Source organism: Pagrus pagrus (genome assembly GCF_965226575.1).
Source record: "Pagrus pagrus genome assembly, chromosome: 16".
In the NCBI taxonomy this organism is placed as follows: domain Eukaryota; kingdom Metazoa; phylum Chordata; class Actinopteri; order Spariformes; family Sparidae; genus Pagrus; species Pagrus pagrus.
Window position 1 is genome coordinate 27,342,039 of NC_140200.1, and position 18,312 is coordinate 27,360,350.

The window sequence follows — 18,312 nt, forward strand, 5'->3', positions numbered from 1 at the left end:
TGTATCGAAGATTCCCAGCATGCACTAGGGCTACAGACTTGTGAAAATGTTGTTGTTTTTCTGTTTTTTTCATTGCTGTTATTGTGTTCCACATTTTGTTTTATGCACAGTTTGTAATGTTTTGCCTTATGCACATCACTCAGTTGTTGTGAATTTAAGCTAGGCGCTACTAGTTAATCGCATCCTTTGACCTTAATTGAGAGTACTTGCTGGTCGCAATATCTTAGCTATCATATATTCTACCTATGAATTTCCTCTGGATTAGATTTAAATGTATGGACAACTTCCAGAGAAATATTCAAAAGATAATGGCCACATGTGAAAAAATGTATTTGAATTCTGGCTTTTCTTTCAACCCAAAACCCCCCAAAAACGTAAAAGTTATTATTCTGACAAAAAGGTCCCATTGACCCTAATTGTCTTCCTTATTTCTCGAACAAGAACAATTCTAGTAAAATTTCAAGCTAACTTAAAAAGTTGGAAAATTCCAGACAGTTTTCCATGTAGGATGTTAAATGCTGAGGACAGATCTATAAAGCTCTTATGAGAAAATGATAGTCTTCAATTTCTGTATTTGAAAAAAAGAAGCACTCTTAAATCACACAGCCTTTGTTTGGAATGAAATCAGTTGTAGACTATAACATGGACCTGACAAAAAAACTGTACTGTACTATACTGTATGTTTCAAACTAAAACCAGGCTAAAATATTCACAATGGTTTTGTTAGCATTCATCACTGACTACAGAACTAATATAATATAATTATTATTATATTATATAATCTCAATTATTATTATAACTAATATAACTAGTGTTTGTCTCAACTAAAGCTCAGCTAAAATGTTTGTGTTTCTTTGAATTTGACAAAAATGTTTTGAGTGGACTAAACATTGGCGACAAATAGGAAAGATATACAGTAGTTGACTAAATATGACCAAAACTGACATTGTCTTCTGATCTCTGCAAATCTGAAAAATAGCTGATAAAATGAACACCTAGTGGATAAAACAAATGACAAAAACACAGCAAAGGACAGCCAAAACTTCTATAGAGATTGTATTATATTTCCAAAAATATATGTACAGTCTATTACAAAGGTTACAAAGCAAAAAGAATTGTCTATGTAACAAGAAATTGTCTAATTAAATGATCTTACAGTTCTGCTGCTGGGGAAAATACTTTTGACCAGTGAATATTCTCAATACTTTCATCACAGAAAAATAAATAATAAATTGACAATTTGTATTACTGTACAACAAACTAAAAGGCAAATCAAAGCAACACCAAAGTAAAGATGGAAATCCTATCAGCTGTCTTTGGTCCTAAATGAAAAATTATGTACAACTGAAATCTTGTGGGTGACAATAATTCATCTGCGAGATAGAAAAATATAGTGCATTTTCAATGTATTCAGAGCTCTCTACTGAGTAATATGTGTAAAAAACAATATAAATAAAATGTACAAGTTTTACAATTAGAACATATACAAAGATTCCCTCTGATCTCAGCTCTTTCTGACACAATCAACAATGCTGCGCTCTTTGGAACTATCCACCACCTCGCCACAGTGGTGAAACTAATTTCCAACTGCTGAACCACAAGATATGAAAAATAACTTCATTCTCTATCTGCTGTTCTGATTCCAACCAAGTCCTCTACATCATTTCTTTTTTTTATTTACTTTTTCAAACATTTTTTATTCTTTTTGTGTTTTTGTTGAAATAGACTTGCAACAAAACTTTTTTTTCTTTTTTGTCCAGAGTTGAGCCACCTGAAGTTTAAAATGTGGATGAAACAAGTTGAACCCGACAGTAAAGTGACTGTTGTTGGGGAAGGTTACAGGTGATTTGGACATTGAATCGATTGTATCCTGGCCTTAATCTCAATTTGGCTCAAACCGCTGTTTCCCCAGCACAGGAAAAAGGGGACAGAGGTATTCAACCCTGGGGTGTGAGGGGCCTCCAGGGGCCCGGTTTTAAAATCAGAGCAGGGAGTGGGGTTGAGAGAGAGTGCTGCTTGTGAACTGGGGAGTTTTGTGCTGACGAAATGACTTTATGCCGGTACTCAATTCAAAGGTCTGGCAAAAGCCCAAGTGCTGAGCTCTGCTGTATGGATAAAGGGAGGGTGTGTGTGACATGGGTTCGGAGCTGGTTGGGGCTAATTCCTGGTGTCTCCTCACAAAAGGCGTGTCCCATGGTGAAACTGAAAGTTCACATCCAGACTTTGCTGGATCATTCCAGTTGATGTCTAAAAATGACATGCATCCACATTAGCTTTTCAGGTCATTGTGTCAAAATCTCCTGTCTCCTGTCTCCTGTCCTCGCTAAGTGAAATACAGCTACATTTTGTTGTCTGTCAGTTAGCAAATGGCAAAAGTGCATATGCATCCTAGTTGTCAGAATAAAATGTTGGCTGTTAATGTTTCTGCAAACCACTGATTTGTTTTGATTTGTATGTGTTGACATTTATTCTGGTAACTAGGTGGCCTATCACAGCCAGTGCCTGATTAAACTGTGGCACAGACAGAGCTTAGTTAGTGTGCTGAGTCTCAACTAGTTACACCTCCTGGATTATGTGATCATTTATAAATCGTTAAAACAAAGTCAACAGGTAGTAGTGCTGTCGTGCTGTGTACGTGAGGTCAGACAAGGGAACAAGTACAAAATAATTCATTGATTGCAGCTCATCAATATTACCTGTTAAAAGGCAGACAGTTCCGACACAACTGTGCCAATGACAGTTAGTTGATGAATGACTTAACAGAAATTTTGAATTAGTGAATATTTTCTGTTTTCTGTAGTCCTCTATGAAAGTTCATAGAATGATTTTGAACATGTTGAATGTATGTGTTTGTTGCACCTCAAATCATTATTTTGTTTTTATGATTTAAAAGTTTTTGGGCAAAGTAAACACATACAGATGAATGAGAACAACCTGTTTTTTTCAGCTATATTGCATTTACAGTGAGTGACCACAGATAGGATTATGCCTTAGGGTGGACAGAGGACCAACATGGAGAGAAAAAGATGTGTTCTGGCTTAATGTGGATGCAGACACAATGGAGAGAATGAAGAAAGCCACTAATGGTTTTACTGCTCGTCAGCGAGCTCAAGGTCGATTCCTGACACCGTTATGGTTTTTCTATGCATTTGAGATGAAAAAAGCTGAAAGAGATGACTGCAGCTTTGAAAATATAGATTTATGTCTCAGGTTACAGCAGCAGCAGTAAAAGAAGACTTCGTAATGGTTTTCTTCGGCTAACACCACTCCTCTTTACATGACAGCTGAACAACTGCATTTTGTCACCAAAGAATACTGCACTAAAACATACTCAACATGGAAACTTCCTCTCTTTTTTTGCATTTGGGGTGGAGACAGATGGCACTGAAAAGGTTGATTGGCTTTTAGCACATGTTCTGCAAAGCCCCTTCCACTCTGTTTTCCATACAAAGCTGTATGGAAGAAAAGAGGAGCAATCTTAAGAGACACTTTAATGCATGTTCCGTCACATCTATGCCTGTGAGGGATGAGTGGCAGAGATTCATGGATAAACAAAGGAGCTGTGTGGTTGTCTACAGAGCCGGTGATGGTGGAATTCAATAGCACGATTTGACTCAGGCTCCGTCGTTTGGTCCTACACTCTCAGACCCAAACCCTGAAGAGGCTTTTTGACTTCTTGGTGTCAGAAGATGATGTCAACATGACTAATTGGCACCTTTGTAGCATTTCGATTGGTGCCTCTTTATTCTCTTCAGCCACTCGATTCAATATCTCAACACCACGTTAGATTTTCATCAAACGTTAAGCATATTATAGTGGCAAAACACAACATGATTATTTCATTTGATGACTTGGCACGGCAGTTTTTCCGAGCACATTTCATACCATTTTTAGGTCAAAGAGGTACATTGCTTTCCTTTTCTGGTGGTGACTGAATCTTTCCAAAGGGTTTGTCTCAGCACAGCACACACATGCGATTAAACCTAGCACCTTAGAAATCTCAGGTGAGGACCATTTCTACCTGGTAATTATTGCTCTATTTAGTCCACTTCTTCTCCTTTGCTGACTGTGTCACTCGTGGCATTAAAACTGTATCCATGCACTTTACCAAGTTCCAGACAAAAAGACATCACACAACGAGGAAAACAAAAAAAAACATAGGGAGGGAGCTTGTCCACACTTTAAATGAACCGCATAAAGCATTGCCATTGAAGTGCCTAAAATAGTGGCAATACTTAATCTAACACATTTTAAGGCAGTATTACATCTACACCTTTCCTGGATCCACCCTTAAAAATTGTATTTGCAGCTGAAAACAGACACTGTGTGCAACATTTTAGGCAAATGATGGCAAAACAATTTGCGGTGGCTTCAGTTTCAGTACAATCTTTCAACAGTGCTGCAACACTCTAATCAATAACCAAGTAACAGTTCTGTTTCCTGTAGTGAACACAAGACAAAGGATATTGCTACTCAGATATAAAAGTCTGGTGATTCAAGAACAACTCGCCTCAGTGTTGCACTCATCAGAAAAATCCTTAATAAAAAAATCTAAAACCACTTCAAATACCCACTCCTGTAGGCTGCAAACAAGCACGTGAGGATACCATTTTCACTTCAACAGCACATGAAGGAAAACATGAGTCACTGCAAACAGTTCAAACAGTCCAGCATGTGTCAGCACAAAAAGTACCTTTGAATCTGCGCCTAAAAGGTTCCCTCTGTGTTTGGATAAGAGTTTACCCTGTTGTCAAGTCCAAATAGAAGAGAAAAAACAAAAACTTCTGCTGGGGCCACAACGAGTCACTGTGGCAGACGGAAAGAAAATTAACAAAAAAAGGAACAAGTGAAACCACAGCAAGTAGACAAAGTTGTTTTTGTTCTGTTTTAAAGGAAATCTTTAGCCATGGTGTGCACGGAAATCATTCATTAAGTTAAAGAAACGTAAGAGTCAAAATCCTGTCCTATGCGCCATTTGATATGTGGTTGAGTTTGTAAGCGCTTCTAAAAAAACAAAAAGAACAAAAAACGGAAGTCGTCTCGTCCAGGTAGTTTCTTTTTTTGTTGCTGTTTTTTGCCCTTCTCCTCTCTTAAGTGCCCTTTAAAGAGGCGGACCACAATCCTTCACTGAGGAACAAAGGAATGATTTCACTCTAGACACAGCCAGAGGAGTCAGACATAACAGATGTCCGTTTACTTTGACAATTATCCTAGTTACGTCCGAGGCACTGCTCCAGAGAAGTTCTGTTTTTGTCCGATGTGGCCCGTCCATCACACCTGGACACCCGTGCCGTGGAGATGCAGCATCTGAGCTCTCATAGTCTGTATGCTGCTCATGATCTTTTTCTGATGGCCCACCAGCGTGATCCCCAAGCTCATCACGTCCCTGGAAGACAGGACAACGCATCAATCAATGCACCGGACCACAGTAAGGGGCAAAACAAGTGAGATTTATGGCCTCAGCTTTTTCATTATTGAGAGTAAGGGGTCTACAAAAGGCAACACAGCAGTCCTGTTTATGAATCTCAATAATAAATTTCAACATCAATTTCAAGGATGATGAAGCGAAAAAAGTATGATCTGAAGTTTTGCTCTATTCCTTGGCAAGCATGTTTGGAAAGTTTATTTGAACCCTTGAGCCGTTTATGGAGATGTGGAGACGGATGTTGACATCTGATGGTCGATGGAAGGTCTGAGTAGCAACTCAAGGGCAAGCCACAGTCTGGGCTCATGCTCACATTCAGCTGCTCTCAACGGGTAAGAATGCAATAAACAGCACAAGGGTTCACACAAGTTCAAGACACTGAATATGAGGACACACTTCATGAGAAAGTTTGATATGGAATGAGGGGAGACATTGAAATGGTTGTTGACCACAAAACATCAAGGTTGCTTCAGACAGCTGCAGCTGATTCAGGACGCTGCTGCTCGAGTCCTAACAAGGACCAAAAAAGTAGATCACATCACTCCAGTTCTCAGATCTTTACACTGGCTTCCTGTCTGTCAAAGAATACATTTCACAATGCTGCTGTTGGTTTATAAAGCACTGAATACTTTCAGGCCAAAATACATTTCTGATCTGCTGCCACATTATGAACTATCCAGACCTCTGAGGTCATCAGGTACAGGTCTGCTTTCAGTCCCTACAGTCAAAACTAAACATGGAGAAGCAGCGTTCAGTTATTATGCTCCACCTATCTGGAACATACTCCCAGAAAACTGCAGGTCTGCTCCAACTCTCACCTCTTTTAAATCAAGGCTGAAGACCTTTCTGTTTGCCACTGCTTTTCACTGAAGCAATTTTAAGGCTTTGAACTGCACTGTGACTTTTACTTTCTATTCTTGTCTCTTTTAAACCTATTCTATTTTAGCTTACTTTCCTATCTCTTAACTTGTTCTAATGTTTTGTTTCTTTTTGATATCTTTGATTTTATTTATTTTTAATGTATTTTAAATGCAATTTTTAATGTCTTTTAATGTAATGTTTATGCCCCTGTAAAGCACTTTAATTTGCCTTGTGTCTGAATTGTGCTATACAAATAAACTTGCCACGCCTTGCCTTCATCCTGTGAGACTTTAGATCAGTCATAAAGCTAAACTAACACGCAGCTCGCAAATAACTGTACTTGTTGGTGTTTCTGTTCATGTTAGTTATGATCTGAAAGAACAAATAGATGAAGGCATGGCTGCAAAATGGGCAGAGAATGGCTTTCAAAAGAATATGCAAGTCATTGTTATTTTTTGACATAAAACACTTTTCAACCAATTCCAATAATTTTGGCCTTGTTGTTTTGAAAGTGTTCAGCTACAATCAGCAAAACATACTTTCTTTAGATGTTTAGATTTAAAACCAGCCTCTGTGGGGAAGAGTGTTGGATTTTATTGAGGGTAGCTTAATGCTCAACTTAATAATAACGATACAGTAAAGTTATAAATAAGGGAAGAAATGCAGGCCTGTCTCTAGAAATGTTTCAACTAATGGCCTGATCCTGTTTGTAGTTTTGCGTAAAGCTGAAGTAGACAATTCTAGAGAAAGACAGGTGATTATTGAGTCTCATTGACAGGTCGACAAATACTTGACCAACCCAAGCATCAGTGTAGGTGATATCACAGTCTAAATGTGGCTGCTATTAATCTTCTCCACTGATTCTTAACCACTCGAGAACTTCATATCTACTTACTCGATTGACATCCTGGCCACAGACTCCAGGGAACTGTAGCCAGCTGCTGTGAAGTTGTCTCTGTATCGCTCCATCTTGATGGCTTCCAGCCACTCTCCCACTGTGCAGAAAGCGGTGAAGTCTGGTGTACTCTGATCTAACAGTGGACTAATTGGTCTGCGGGATGAGCACAGAGAGATGTTTATGTCTTATGTAAAAAGGAAACATTCCGCTGAAAGCACAATCAAGCAGGAGACAAGACAAAGCGTCAACCAAAGGCATCCAACAGTGAAGCAAATTGCGAGAAGGGGAAAAAAAGTAGTTGATTGGAGTCTTCAATTATCAGAAATTCACAAAAAAGATTGAGAATGTCAGCTTTTTGTCTCTGGAAAGTATTTTTATCTGTAATATCTGATTGCATTCACCCTATACAGTCTCCATATAATAGTGCTTTTTTAACGAGCTGTATCAGGTAAGTATGTTCTGACTGCAAAAAGAATTCATCTGACAAACGTCAGACTGAGGTTTGGAGTTCCCACTGCACTTTAAAGTACCAGGAACTCATTACAGCGATTGATTTAAAAGCCCTGCTATTGACCATAAAGTCATGGAAGGTGCTTGGGGGTATCGATCCCCTGGGATTTATCTTTCATCTCTGAACTACAGAGACTAAATCATCCACCGAACACTTTGGATCATCCACTAATGTGCTAAAATAAAAGTTATAATTCTTTATTGTATGAGGCCACATTTAACATGATTCACCTTAGGGTTTTATTTCCTCACCTTGTACATGTTCCCACTGGGGTCTTCAAGGTGTTAGGGTTGCGGATCATCTTATCAAGGATGCCAACTATCTGATCGAACTTGGGACGCTCGGCTCTGTCTTTCTGCCAGCAGTCCAGCATTAGCTGATGCAGGCCTGGTGGGCAGTCCATTGGGGCTGGAAGACGGTAGCCCTCCTCTATTGCCTTTATGACCTGGACAATGCAAAACATATTGAATCATTAGTGTTAGTGTTAAGTATAATCCTTACCACATTCCTTTGGTGTCAGCAATTACTATCATTAGTTAGTACCCTAACCCTAAGTATCAACCTTTAGTATCAACCAAACATTAACCCCTGAGCCCAAACGTTTAGTTCCAGCCTTTAAGTATCAACCTAAACCTAAACCATGACCCTAACCCTTTCGTATCAGCCTTTAGAATCAACCAAACCTTAACCCCTGAGCCCAAACATTTAGTTCCAGCCTTTAAGTATCAACCTAACCCTAAACCATGACCCTAACCCTTTCGTATCAGCCTTTAGAATCAACCAAACCTTAATTCCTGACCCCAAGACTTTAGTATCATTTACTAGTATTAACCTAACCCTAACTCTAACACCTAACCCTGACCCTAACCATTTTGCATTAGCCTCGAGTATCAACCTAACCCTAACCCCAACCTCTGATGCTAACTCCTTAGGAAAAGTTCTTCAGTATCACCCTGACAACTTTAAGCTAGTCTTACAAAGTGAATAGTTTACTCCTTGCCATGCACATTCTTCAATCATCAAGTTTGTAAACAGAAGTGTCAGAGCTTAATCATTAGTTGGTTACCTACAACAGATGCTGCGCATTGAGGAATAAAGGGCCTAACCAGATTTGATGACTGTGTGCCAGTTTTGTCACAGTGAATGGGAACAAAGCAGAAACATTGAAGGTAGCTACATTGATGAGCTTTGAGCAGTAATTGTGGAGTGACAGGTTTCTCACACCCCATTACCACCTCAGCCTGTAAAAAACTGTTGTATAATATCTTCCTGGCTCCAGAAGACCTTTGTCAAGTCTGAAAAATGTTACTCGCGTGATATCACACAGGTATACAGATCCAGCCATTTTGGAACCATTCTAAGGACTAAAAGTCAGGATTTTTGCCTCTTAAGCATCAATTTTGATCATTTTCATTTAAATCTGTTTCTCACAAGTCCCCCTAACTTTATGGAAATGTAACACTGAATTGTTGGAGAACCTCTTAAAGAAATTATGCCTTGTATTAATCATGTTCTCCATCATTTCTAATAACAAGATTTACCTCTTCAGAGATCTGGTGACACAATGACACCAGCAGACTAATCATTTAGACCACTCATTTGGAAGAGAATGTGAATGTACATGGACTTCACCACAAAAGTTATTTGCATACGGTAAATTGCATGCGTTTAAATAGCTCTGCAAGATCTAGTCGATGGCAGAGTATAGAAGCTGAACATTAAACTTTGTGGAGTCATTTTAACTTTCAAATAAATGGCTTAAATAATATGACTGACTCAAGCTTACTGTTAGGTTGGGTTCTTGAGCTATGTGATCTGTTGTTAATCTTTGTTTAGTCTAGTCACCATGTCCCTTCATATCAGCAGGGAAGATGTTGTAATAATTCATAGGTGATAATAACAAAAACATAAATGAGCTTTCATTTGATGGTCATGCAATTTATTCAGCTCCGGCATGTAACCAAATCAGACCTTTTTTTTTTTTTTCTTTTCTAATTTACTGATCCTGAAAAGGTTATGCATGCCTTTATTTTGCCCAGCTTGATTGTTGTTGCTCTCCACTCAGTCTCAAAACGATCCCCTGCTTTCAGTAAGTGCTGAATACTGCGGCTAAGATTTTAACCAACTCTTTGAAATGGGCTCATATCCTTGATATCCATCCTTGTCTCTCTTTACTGGCTGACAGCAAGTCTTATAATTGATTTCAAGATTTTACTGTTGACCTTTACGGCACTATGCCACAGTGTATACTAAATTGTTTCCCTGGGATTAATTTCCCGCATTTGACTCAACAAAAAGCTGTATTTGGCTCTGATAAATAATAGACAAGATCTTTCTGCAGAGCCTTTAAAACTAAGCCAGTGTCACTCCACATCATGCATGCAGTTTAGCAGAGAGTTCATTAAAAGTAAATGCTGTCAGAACAGTAAGTGCAGCATGCACTTTCATTTTAAGACCCTAGCTCACCTTTCTTTACCGTGTGGATAAGGAGCTGTATACGTTTATGCATGTGTTCATCAGGTATTCCTGTCAGGACTGCTCAGACAAGAATGAGTCATGGAGGGAAAAGGTGTCAAAACACTGAAACTGTTGGGAAAAATGCAAATAATGTTCTCCCTCCAGCCCCAGAGGATGTTTGCTGACATCTTGACAAAGTGCAAAAATTTCTGACATTGATGTCTGTCAAGAAGCAAAGCCTCAAAACATCACATTTGCCACTTTAATGCCTGGCCATCTTGTTTAGCATTTCTAACATCTGATTGTTCAATCAGCAGGCCTCTGCCTTGGAGCACCGGAGAATCTTAATCATGTTTAGCCCTGATGCTGTGGGTGCTAAACACCAGGCGCAGTAAAGCCAGAACTCATTTGCCTCCTGCCATCAATCAAACTGTGTCAAGTGTCCGGCAATAAGGAACAGCTTCAAGTGGTTGGGCGTAGTTGGACTCCCTCAGTGGGAGTTGGCATTGAAGCAGCCAAGAGCACTCAGAAAACGGCAGGTGAGTCAATCATGATTGCAATTTGTGACATCTGTAAAAAGAAGTGTGGGAAAATGTGTTCTTTGAGGAAGAAAACATTGGGCAATATCAGGTGTCAGCTCTTAGAATTTACTTAATAGTCTTGATCTTGATTATAAATCATGTTTCTACATTTCTGAAATAACATGAGTTTTATCCTTCTGCACTATGACGTAATTACAGAACCTAGTAAACCCCAAATCTCTAAAATTCCATTCCAGTTCCAGGGTACTGACTTTCATCACACCAGCAGTCAGGTGGGAGTGGGACGTTGAAGGACTGGGACTGTTTGTGATGTGTGTATTTTTTTCTTTGTTTTGTTTTTCAGTTGTTCAGAGCTACATTGGTACAAGTTGCAGGAACTAAAATATCTTGCTTTGACTGAATTTAATGACTGCCCCCTGAGCAAAAGATATTCAAGTCTCAGGAGCCAGAATGTTTTTGAGTCTTTTTTAGACGTCTTTTAAACTTTCACTATTAACATCCGTACATGGTTTGAAATTAAAGTTTTTACAACCTCATTTAGGAGATCAACTTCAATTCAAGATGTCCAAAGGACAACTTCTTGTGTTTTAAAATTCAAGTTTTTATGATGTCTTTCTTGTACTCACAGTCAACGCTGAGTTGATCCTGTTGACATCAATATGACACCATCAGCCAGAACTACAGGAAGCCACATGGACCTTTTTTCATAAGTGGAGTAGTTCTAACGGTGACCAGTAAACTAATCTTGATTTGTAAAAATGGTGAATTGACCCTTTAAAATCAGAGTGTATCTATGTCTTTATACTGACTTCCATGTCTAAGACAAAATAACTAGTGCAATGCAATCTGCAGAATATGCATGAGTTGCTTGCTGTGTAATTGGTTCAACACTGCTGGTCACAATGATTCACATTACCATAAGTCATTATAAACATTTAAAGAAGTTTTCTGCATGACAAATATTTTCCACTTCTGTTATTTATATTAATATCAGCATCAAAGCCATGTTCTCAGGACTTCATTTTTACACATGTCCCATTTCACAAATGTTTCTCCTTCAAATTGATTCAAATGGCATCATTATAGCAAGACTTCTTGAACTAATTAAGCCCAAGGTTACTGTCCCCTCCAAGCTGTTCTCATGGGGGTCCTGCAAGGAAGCCCCAAAGACCACAAAACCACAAAACTGAATAGAAAAGATTTTGTGTGTCATTTTCTATGTTTTAGTGGGGAGACTTCAACAGGAATAATTAGACTTGGACTACCACTTGTATGGAACCATTTTATGTTTGGGGGTGACCCTTTAACTCTATCCCCAACTCTGCCTTTAATCAAACATGTACAGCAGCATTCCCAAATCACTGACAAAGGTCTGGAATGAGAATATGCGCATGAAACAATCTATTAAATGTTCTGTAAAATGTGTAAATGAATAATGTCTTTATATACACAGATTATGATCCTATGTAATGTCTTCCGTAAACAGAATGAAAAACTTATGGTGTTAGCAAGTTAATGACTTCATATCAGGTAGTAACTCACGTCTTGATTGGACATATCCCAGTAGGGCCGTTCCCCATAGGACATGACCTCCCACATGACAATGCCATAACTCCACACGTCACTTGCAGAGGTGAATTTACGATACTGTATGGCTTCTGGTGCGGTCCATCGGACGGGTATTTTGCCACCCTGTTCAGTAAAATTCAGGTCAGTGGCTGGAGTAAAGATCAAATTCATTACATCCTGCAGCTTCCCCTAAAACATCAATCAAGACATCAATTAGTTTTACAGTCACACAGGAAAAAAACACAACAAACAAAAAAAAACAAGAAATAGCTTTCTCACAAATTTAAGTAAATATACTGGCACTACTTTCTCAAAAGGCACCATTTGTGTTGTCTTTTGCTGGTTTTAAAGGCTGCATTACAGTAAAGTGATGTTATTTTCTGAACTTACCAGACTGTTCTAGTTGTTCTAATTGTTGTTTATTGTTTATTGTTCATTAAGGATCTGATGATTATTTATCCATCCATTTATCTATTTTTTCAAAGTACCAATAGTCATATTGTGATATTCAGTCGTAGTAATTAAGAAGTTGTCTCGGGGAGATTTCAAAATATTGTGATTTATATTGTGTATTGTGTAGGCTACAATATAGCCTAAAGATGTAAGAGTATAACTTCAAGCCATATTGCCTAGCCCTAGTTATTAACAGCTTATTACTTAAAGAAGTTATAGTTAGGCTATGGGTAATAGGAAATAAAAGAACTAATGACCTTTTATGAATGGCTTGAAGACAATTGTTTCCACTCTTTTTATATTTGGATGTGAATATGTGAATATTGTAATATTCATTACAGCTTGGCTTGTTATTCATGTATGTATGTATTTTTTGTATTTGTTTATTCATTTAGTTCATCTAAAAGTCAATTACTCATTTTAATGCCATTAACTTGTTATGTGCATTCTAAAATTCAAAATAATTCAATTTACAATGATAAAAACAAAAACAAAGGAAAGATGCACAGAACTTGCACATTTCTTGACTTACAGTTAACTGATCATGAAAATATGTGCTGATAGTCGATTTTCTGGCCATTGTATTTGTAGTAAACTTAGTGCTGACAGTGTACAAGAAACTAATATATTTGTTAAGTCACAAACCAACAAAGGTGATTTCCTAACCTGGCAACCTAACGGTTCTTCTTATTTCCTGCTTATATGTAGAGCATTATTCATTAATTAATCCTTTCATTATCTGTATCCGTTATACAGCATTAGTAAATGATTAATTAACCATAAATAAGGCATTAGAACTTATAAAGCCTTTATAGGGGAGCCTTGTCTGAAAGTTGTATTGAAATATAACTTGTTTTGCATATTAAAAATGGTGCAGACTACTTAGTCGTGCACCCGAACTTCTGCTCCATTTTCATGCACCGGCTGTGACTTGATCAGAGAATTCAGACAGGGCTCTGGGTAGAGAGAGTGAGTGCTTTAATTGACTCACAGTTGTTGTGTAGACAGCCTCGGGATCGTCGTCTATCACCCTTGACAGGCCGAAGTCCGACACTTTACATACAAGATTGCTGTTGACAAGGATGTTTCGTGCAGCCAGATCTCGATGGACGTATCCCATATCAGAGAGATATCTCATTCCTGCTGCGATGCCCCGCAGCATCCCCACCAACTGGATGACTGTGAACTGACCATCATGTTTCTGCACGGCACAGAGAAACACAGGCAGGTCAGCCATCTTCACTGACCATGAGGGAAATGTAGGTCACAGCACTGCAGCAGCTCTAGCACAAGATTTATGATATTTATGTGATGCACAGATCCTGCTGCAGACTGCCTGCTGTCTGGGACACTTTCCAGCCAATGCAAAGAAAAGTTAGAAAAGATGCTGCTGCTTTGAGCCTCATGCTCTATGAAGGTGATACTCACCCTGAGGAAGCCGTCTAATGAGCCGTTCTCCATGTACTCGATGACAATCATCACCGGTTTTCCTGGAGAAAAAAAAAGATGAACAAAAAAGAAAGTGATTAATTGATACCTGGATTTTGTTTGCTTACATAATGCTTCACAATAAACAACTGCGCCAGAACTGCTTCCAAGTTATTATTAGCTGCGTGTTTCATTGGCTTTTAATTAAAAGTTACCATCTGTTCATTTTATTACGGTGTCTAAATGAGAAAATGTTAAACAGGGAGTGTGGCTAATTGAATCAGATATAATGTCACTCTAACTACAGCGCCTTTACCTCCCGAAGCTAGATATACTCAGATAAAAATGATCTTACAGGATTTTTAAACTGTCTCACGGCATTCACAGTTTATATTGTAGTTTTTGTCAATTTTTACAGAGGAGCAATAGAAAGCATCCTGACTGGAAACATCACAAACTTGCACGGTTCATGCATGGCCCAGGACAGGACGGCTCTGCAGCAGGTGACTAAAACCCTTATAACTCCTCAATAGATATCTTCCACCAGTGCCTATATTGGTATTTTTTGCTTATTGTGATGTCATTTCTTCAAATGCTTCATATCCCTGCAATTTGTATAACCTACGATACAAAGTGATGTAAGTCAATGAACAACAATAAAATATTTAAGTGTTGACATTTTGTCATAAATTTAAAAAAATATAAAAATCTGACATTTTCATCAAATTTCGCTACATTAAAGCTCAGAACATATAAATCCAAAATATTTGTAAATGTAGAAACATGAGCAACACTCCATGACTTATTTTTGTTTTGATAGTTTCATCTGCAATGGAAATACTTTCCCCGTGCCTACATTGGTATTTATGCTTGATGTTATTTCTTGGGTTATCTTCAAATGCTCAATATGCTCACAACTACAAAATATACGATAATCAAAACTACAAAATACACTATGCTCAGAACTACTGTTTCTTTCAGTCTCTCTCTGACATTGGCTTGCTTCTTTGCTCCACTCCCAGCACTCACTGGCATCTCACCACATCACGTGACGTAATGATGTCATCATGCACATACTACATAATTAGATGGAAAACGAAATATTGAACATCACTGGTACCCAACCACAGAGCAACACTGATATCAGTGAGGTGTCTGCACAGAGCCCAAAGGAGACTAAAAGCCAACACCCACCCCAGCCACAGTCTGTTCACCCTGCTGCCATCTGACAAAAGATACAGAAGTATCTGCTGCTATGGAGCAGCTTCTTTCCACAGGCTGTGAGGCTCGCGAACTCATCCTCAATGATGCACAACCTTGTGTTGTAGAATTACAAATACACATTAACCTTGAGCCTTGATGTCACATTCAAGTGTGATTACCTCTCGTCACGACCCCCTCCAGGTGAACGACATTAGGATGGTCGAACTGGCCCATAATGCTAGCCTCGCACAGGAAGTCCCGCCTCTGCTTCTCCGTGTAGCCCACTTTTAAAGTCTTGATGGCGACCGACACGTCCCGTTTTCCGGGCAGCTTGAGCCGGCCGCTGCACACCTCTCCGAACTCTCCTGTGTGGGATGAAGCCATTCATGAGTGAGGGGCGGGTGGGTAGAGAAAAAAAATCAAGCACTTCACAATGACCAATTTATTAGTGTATTTTGAGACAAAGCAGCTGTGCAGTGGTGGAATACAAATTGGAGTGCGACATCTTGTTATACTCAGGGGAGTGTAACGGAGACCTATAATAAGACATGCTAGAGATGCATACTGTCATTGACCGCCTCTGTAAAAACCCATGTGGCAGCAATTTTTCAGCTGCGGAAACCTCTGTGGCTGCCTCTACCAGACGCAGCCCACACATTAATTGCAATGAACTTTTTCCCCTCTTTGCAATTGCACTATCAATATACAATGCATAAAACTGTGTCTCCATTCAAGGTGTAAATATTTGGCTGTCAGCGTGATATATGAGAGCACTGTGTAACTAAACAGCAAGAGCTAAGAGACAGAGGATGGGCTCACCTGCTCCAATAACCCGCTCAATTTTAATGCAAGAGGCGTCCAGCTCCTTGGCAAATTGATGGACAGCCCTGTTTGGGTCCTCGTAGGTTTCAGGGTCAATGTAGGTTTTGGTGCCTGGAAATTTGACTGTAGAAAGGTAAGAGGATTACTGTTATGATTAAATATGCACACTGCGCACCAGTGGATGCTTGACAGGCAAACGATTACTAAGACCAGTGATTCAGAGGGAATTGCTGAACAGTCAGCAGCCAGTGTCAAAAGGCTTTTCACAAAGGAAAATGGGAAGCAAAGATTTGAGTAACCTGAGCGTGCTGCTTTTGCACCTCCCTGCAGCTGAGACTGCCTCACTAAAAGACATGTCTCATGTTGTATCACAAACTTATCTGGCCTGGTGGTCTTATTCATATTGACATTTCTACAATAAAAAGAAGGGAAATTAAATAAGTGTGTGAGAGGAAAAGTGGGATACTAACTCTGTTGTTAGACTGATGACTCCTGAAAGACATTTAGGATTTTATGAAAAAAAACAAAACAAGAAACAATCCATTCAATTTGAAATAACACTGCTGTGGGAAGAGTTCATGAATATCCATGAAGTAAGAGAGGAGGCGGTTTGTAGAAAATAAGAAAAACAAAAAAAGGTTAGAGAAAGGCCAGCGACAGGGTACAGGGTTACCATTTTGCAAAGTGCTCCAAATTAACAGCAAATTACAATATTATGGACTGTTAAGTGAGCTGTCCACTCATGGGGGCAATTACACTATGCATTTTAAATTCCACTGATAACAATATAAACTGTCAACTTTAAAATTTAATGAGATAGTACAGGCATAATACACTGGGTAAACGCTGGACCAAAACAACAGAATAGAACAGTGAGCTCATCCAGCTGGAGAGACACTTATTCTCTGCATGGAGGACAGGCATGGTGGCCAATCCAACAGTATAAATACAACAAACGCATTGTGCTCTGGCGAGGGGACGCCGGCAGCTGAGATTTCCCTCCACTTGCTCCTATAATTGCTTCGTCCATCTGAGATGTCAGTGGATCTGATAGGCGATGTCTTATCACGACTTCCTCGCCACTACATGGCAGACAAATTGGGTCTACATGTTGAATTTGCGCAGTATCTCGCTTCTGTCACTCTGGCAGCCTTTCGTCATTTGATCTAACATGGTGGATCCTTCCATTAAGCCTGACACTAGCCTTGTTTGTGTTTTCTTCCAGTTTCCTCTTTTTCCTCCAGCTGGTGGGACCTGTGCTGCTGAGTTGGATCCGTCAGTTACTTAGCAGTGGCCAACCTGGGCTCAGCAGCTCTGCCTCAGCTTTAGTCTTATACTTTGTGACACCTGTGACCCTTTGTTTCCAAATCAGCAGTTTGCCTACAGCGCGGATCATTACGGCTCCACTTGGGGAGGCTGTCTGCAGCTGTATCTCCAGGGGCATCATTAGGGGTGGTGTATCAGTGTTAAAAAAAACCTCTTACTGATAGAAGGCACCTAGAAGCAGCCCCTACGACGAAGCTAACTGATTGTAAACCAGAAACTCTGTCGCTCTCTAAAACCATTGGAGTTATGGCTTTTTTTTAAGAACACGCCTTCCTCACGGGTCATCCTCCTCTCCCTCCTTAACAGCTGTCACATTCATGCATTTGTAGCCTGCTAACTTCTTCATCTCCACATACTGAGACTAGCCAATCAGCAGCAGATGTTAGCCTGATTGTTACCGGCTTTGACTCAAAGCAAATGAACTGCGATCAAATAGCCCTGCCGGTGGGTGCTAATGGGTTTTAAGGCACCCTTCCTGTTCAGTATGCAGTGATTGAGATGTCTCTATCTGCGTGTGTATATATGCTATATGTGTTTGCATTTGGGCTGATGAATGCAGGCACTCACACTGGAAGTAGAGCTCCTCGTCTCCCTCCTGATCGGCTTTGCTGTACCCGCAGTGCCTGCACGGGGGGAGAGGAAGAGAGTGGCAGAATAAACTGATTGTGCGGAGGAAATAAACTCCCTAAATTACAAGAATTTTAATGCGGCGGCTAATGCCGCGCATGACAAATCTCTTATGAAACCCAGCTGAGCAGCAGGAGCTGTGAACCCAACAGCCTGTGGACTAGGGAAGGAGCTTGAGCATCTAGTCATG

General features: G+C 39.6%; 1 protein-coding gene across 4 annotated transcripts in view; it reads right to left on the reverse strand.

Annotated features, from left to right (window-relative positions):
* Positions 1 to 1,031: 1,031 nt before the first annotated feature.
* The window catches only part of epha7 (eph receptor A7), a 94,372-nt gene continuing 77,091 nt past the window's right edge, over positions 1,032 to 18,312 (reverse strand). For 2 of the 4 annotated variants that reach the window (XM_084378366.1, XM_084378364.1), the window contains exons 9-17: positions 18,063 to 18,118; positions 16,167 to 16,280; positions 15,527 to 15,712; positions 14,145 to 14,206; positions 13,708 to 13,917; positions 12,237 to 12,386; positions 7,947 to 8,140; positions 7,182 to 7,337; positions 1,032 to 5,386 (exon numbers count right to left, since the gene is read on the reverse strand). In XM_084378366.1, the coding sequence (XP_084234492.1) occupies positions 5,272 to 5,386; positions 7,182 to 7,337; positions 7,947 to 8,140; positions 12,237 to 12,386; positions 13,708 to 13,917; positions 14,145 to 14,206; positions 15,527 to 15,712; positions 16,167 to 16,280; positions 18,063 to 18,118 (1,243 nt within the window). In that variant the 3' untranslated portion in view covers positions 1,032 to 5,271. Of the gene's footprint in view, positions 5,387 to 7,181; positions 7,338 to 7,946; positions 8,141 to 12,236; positions 12,387 to 13,707; positions 13,918 to 14,144; positions 14,207 to 15,526; positions 15,713 to 16,166; positions 16,293 to 18,062; positions 18,119 to 18,312 lie in introns of all 4 variants that reach the window. The other 2 variants (XM_084378365.1, XM_084378363.1) reach the window with 1 other exon arrangement.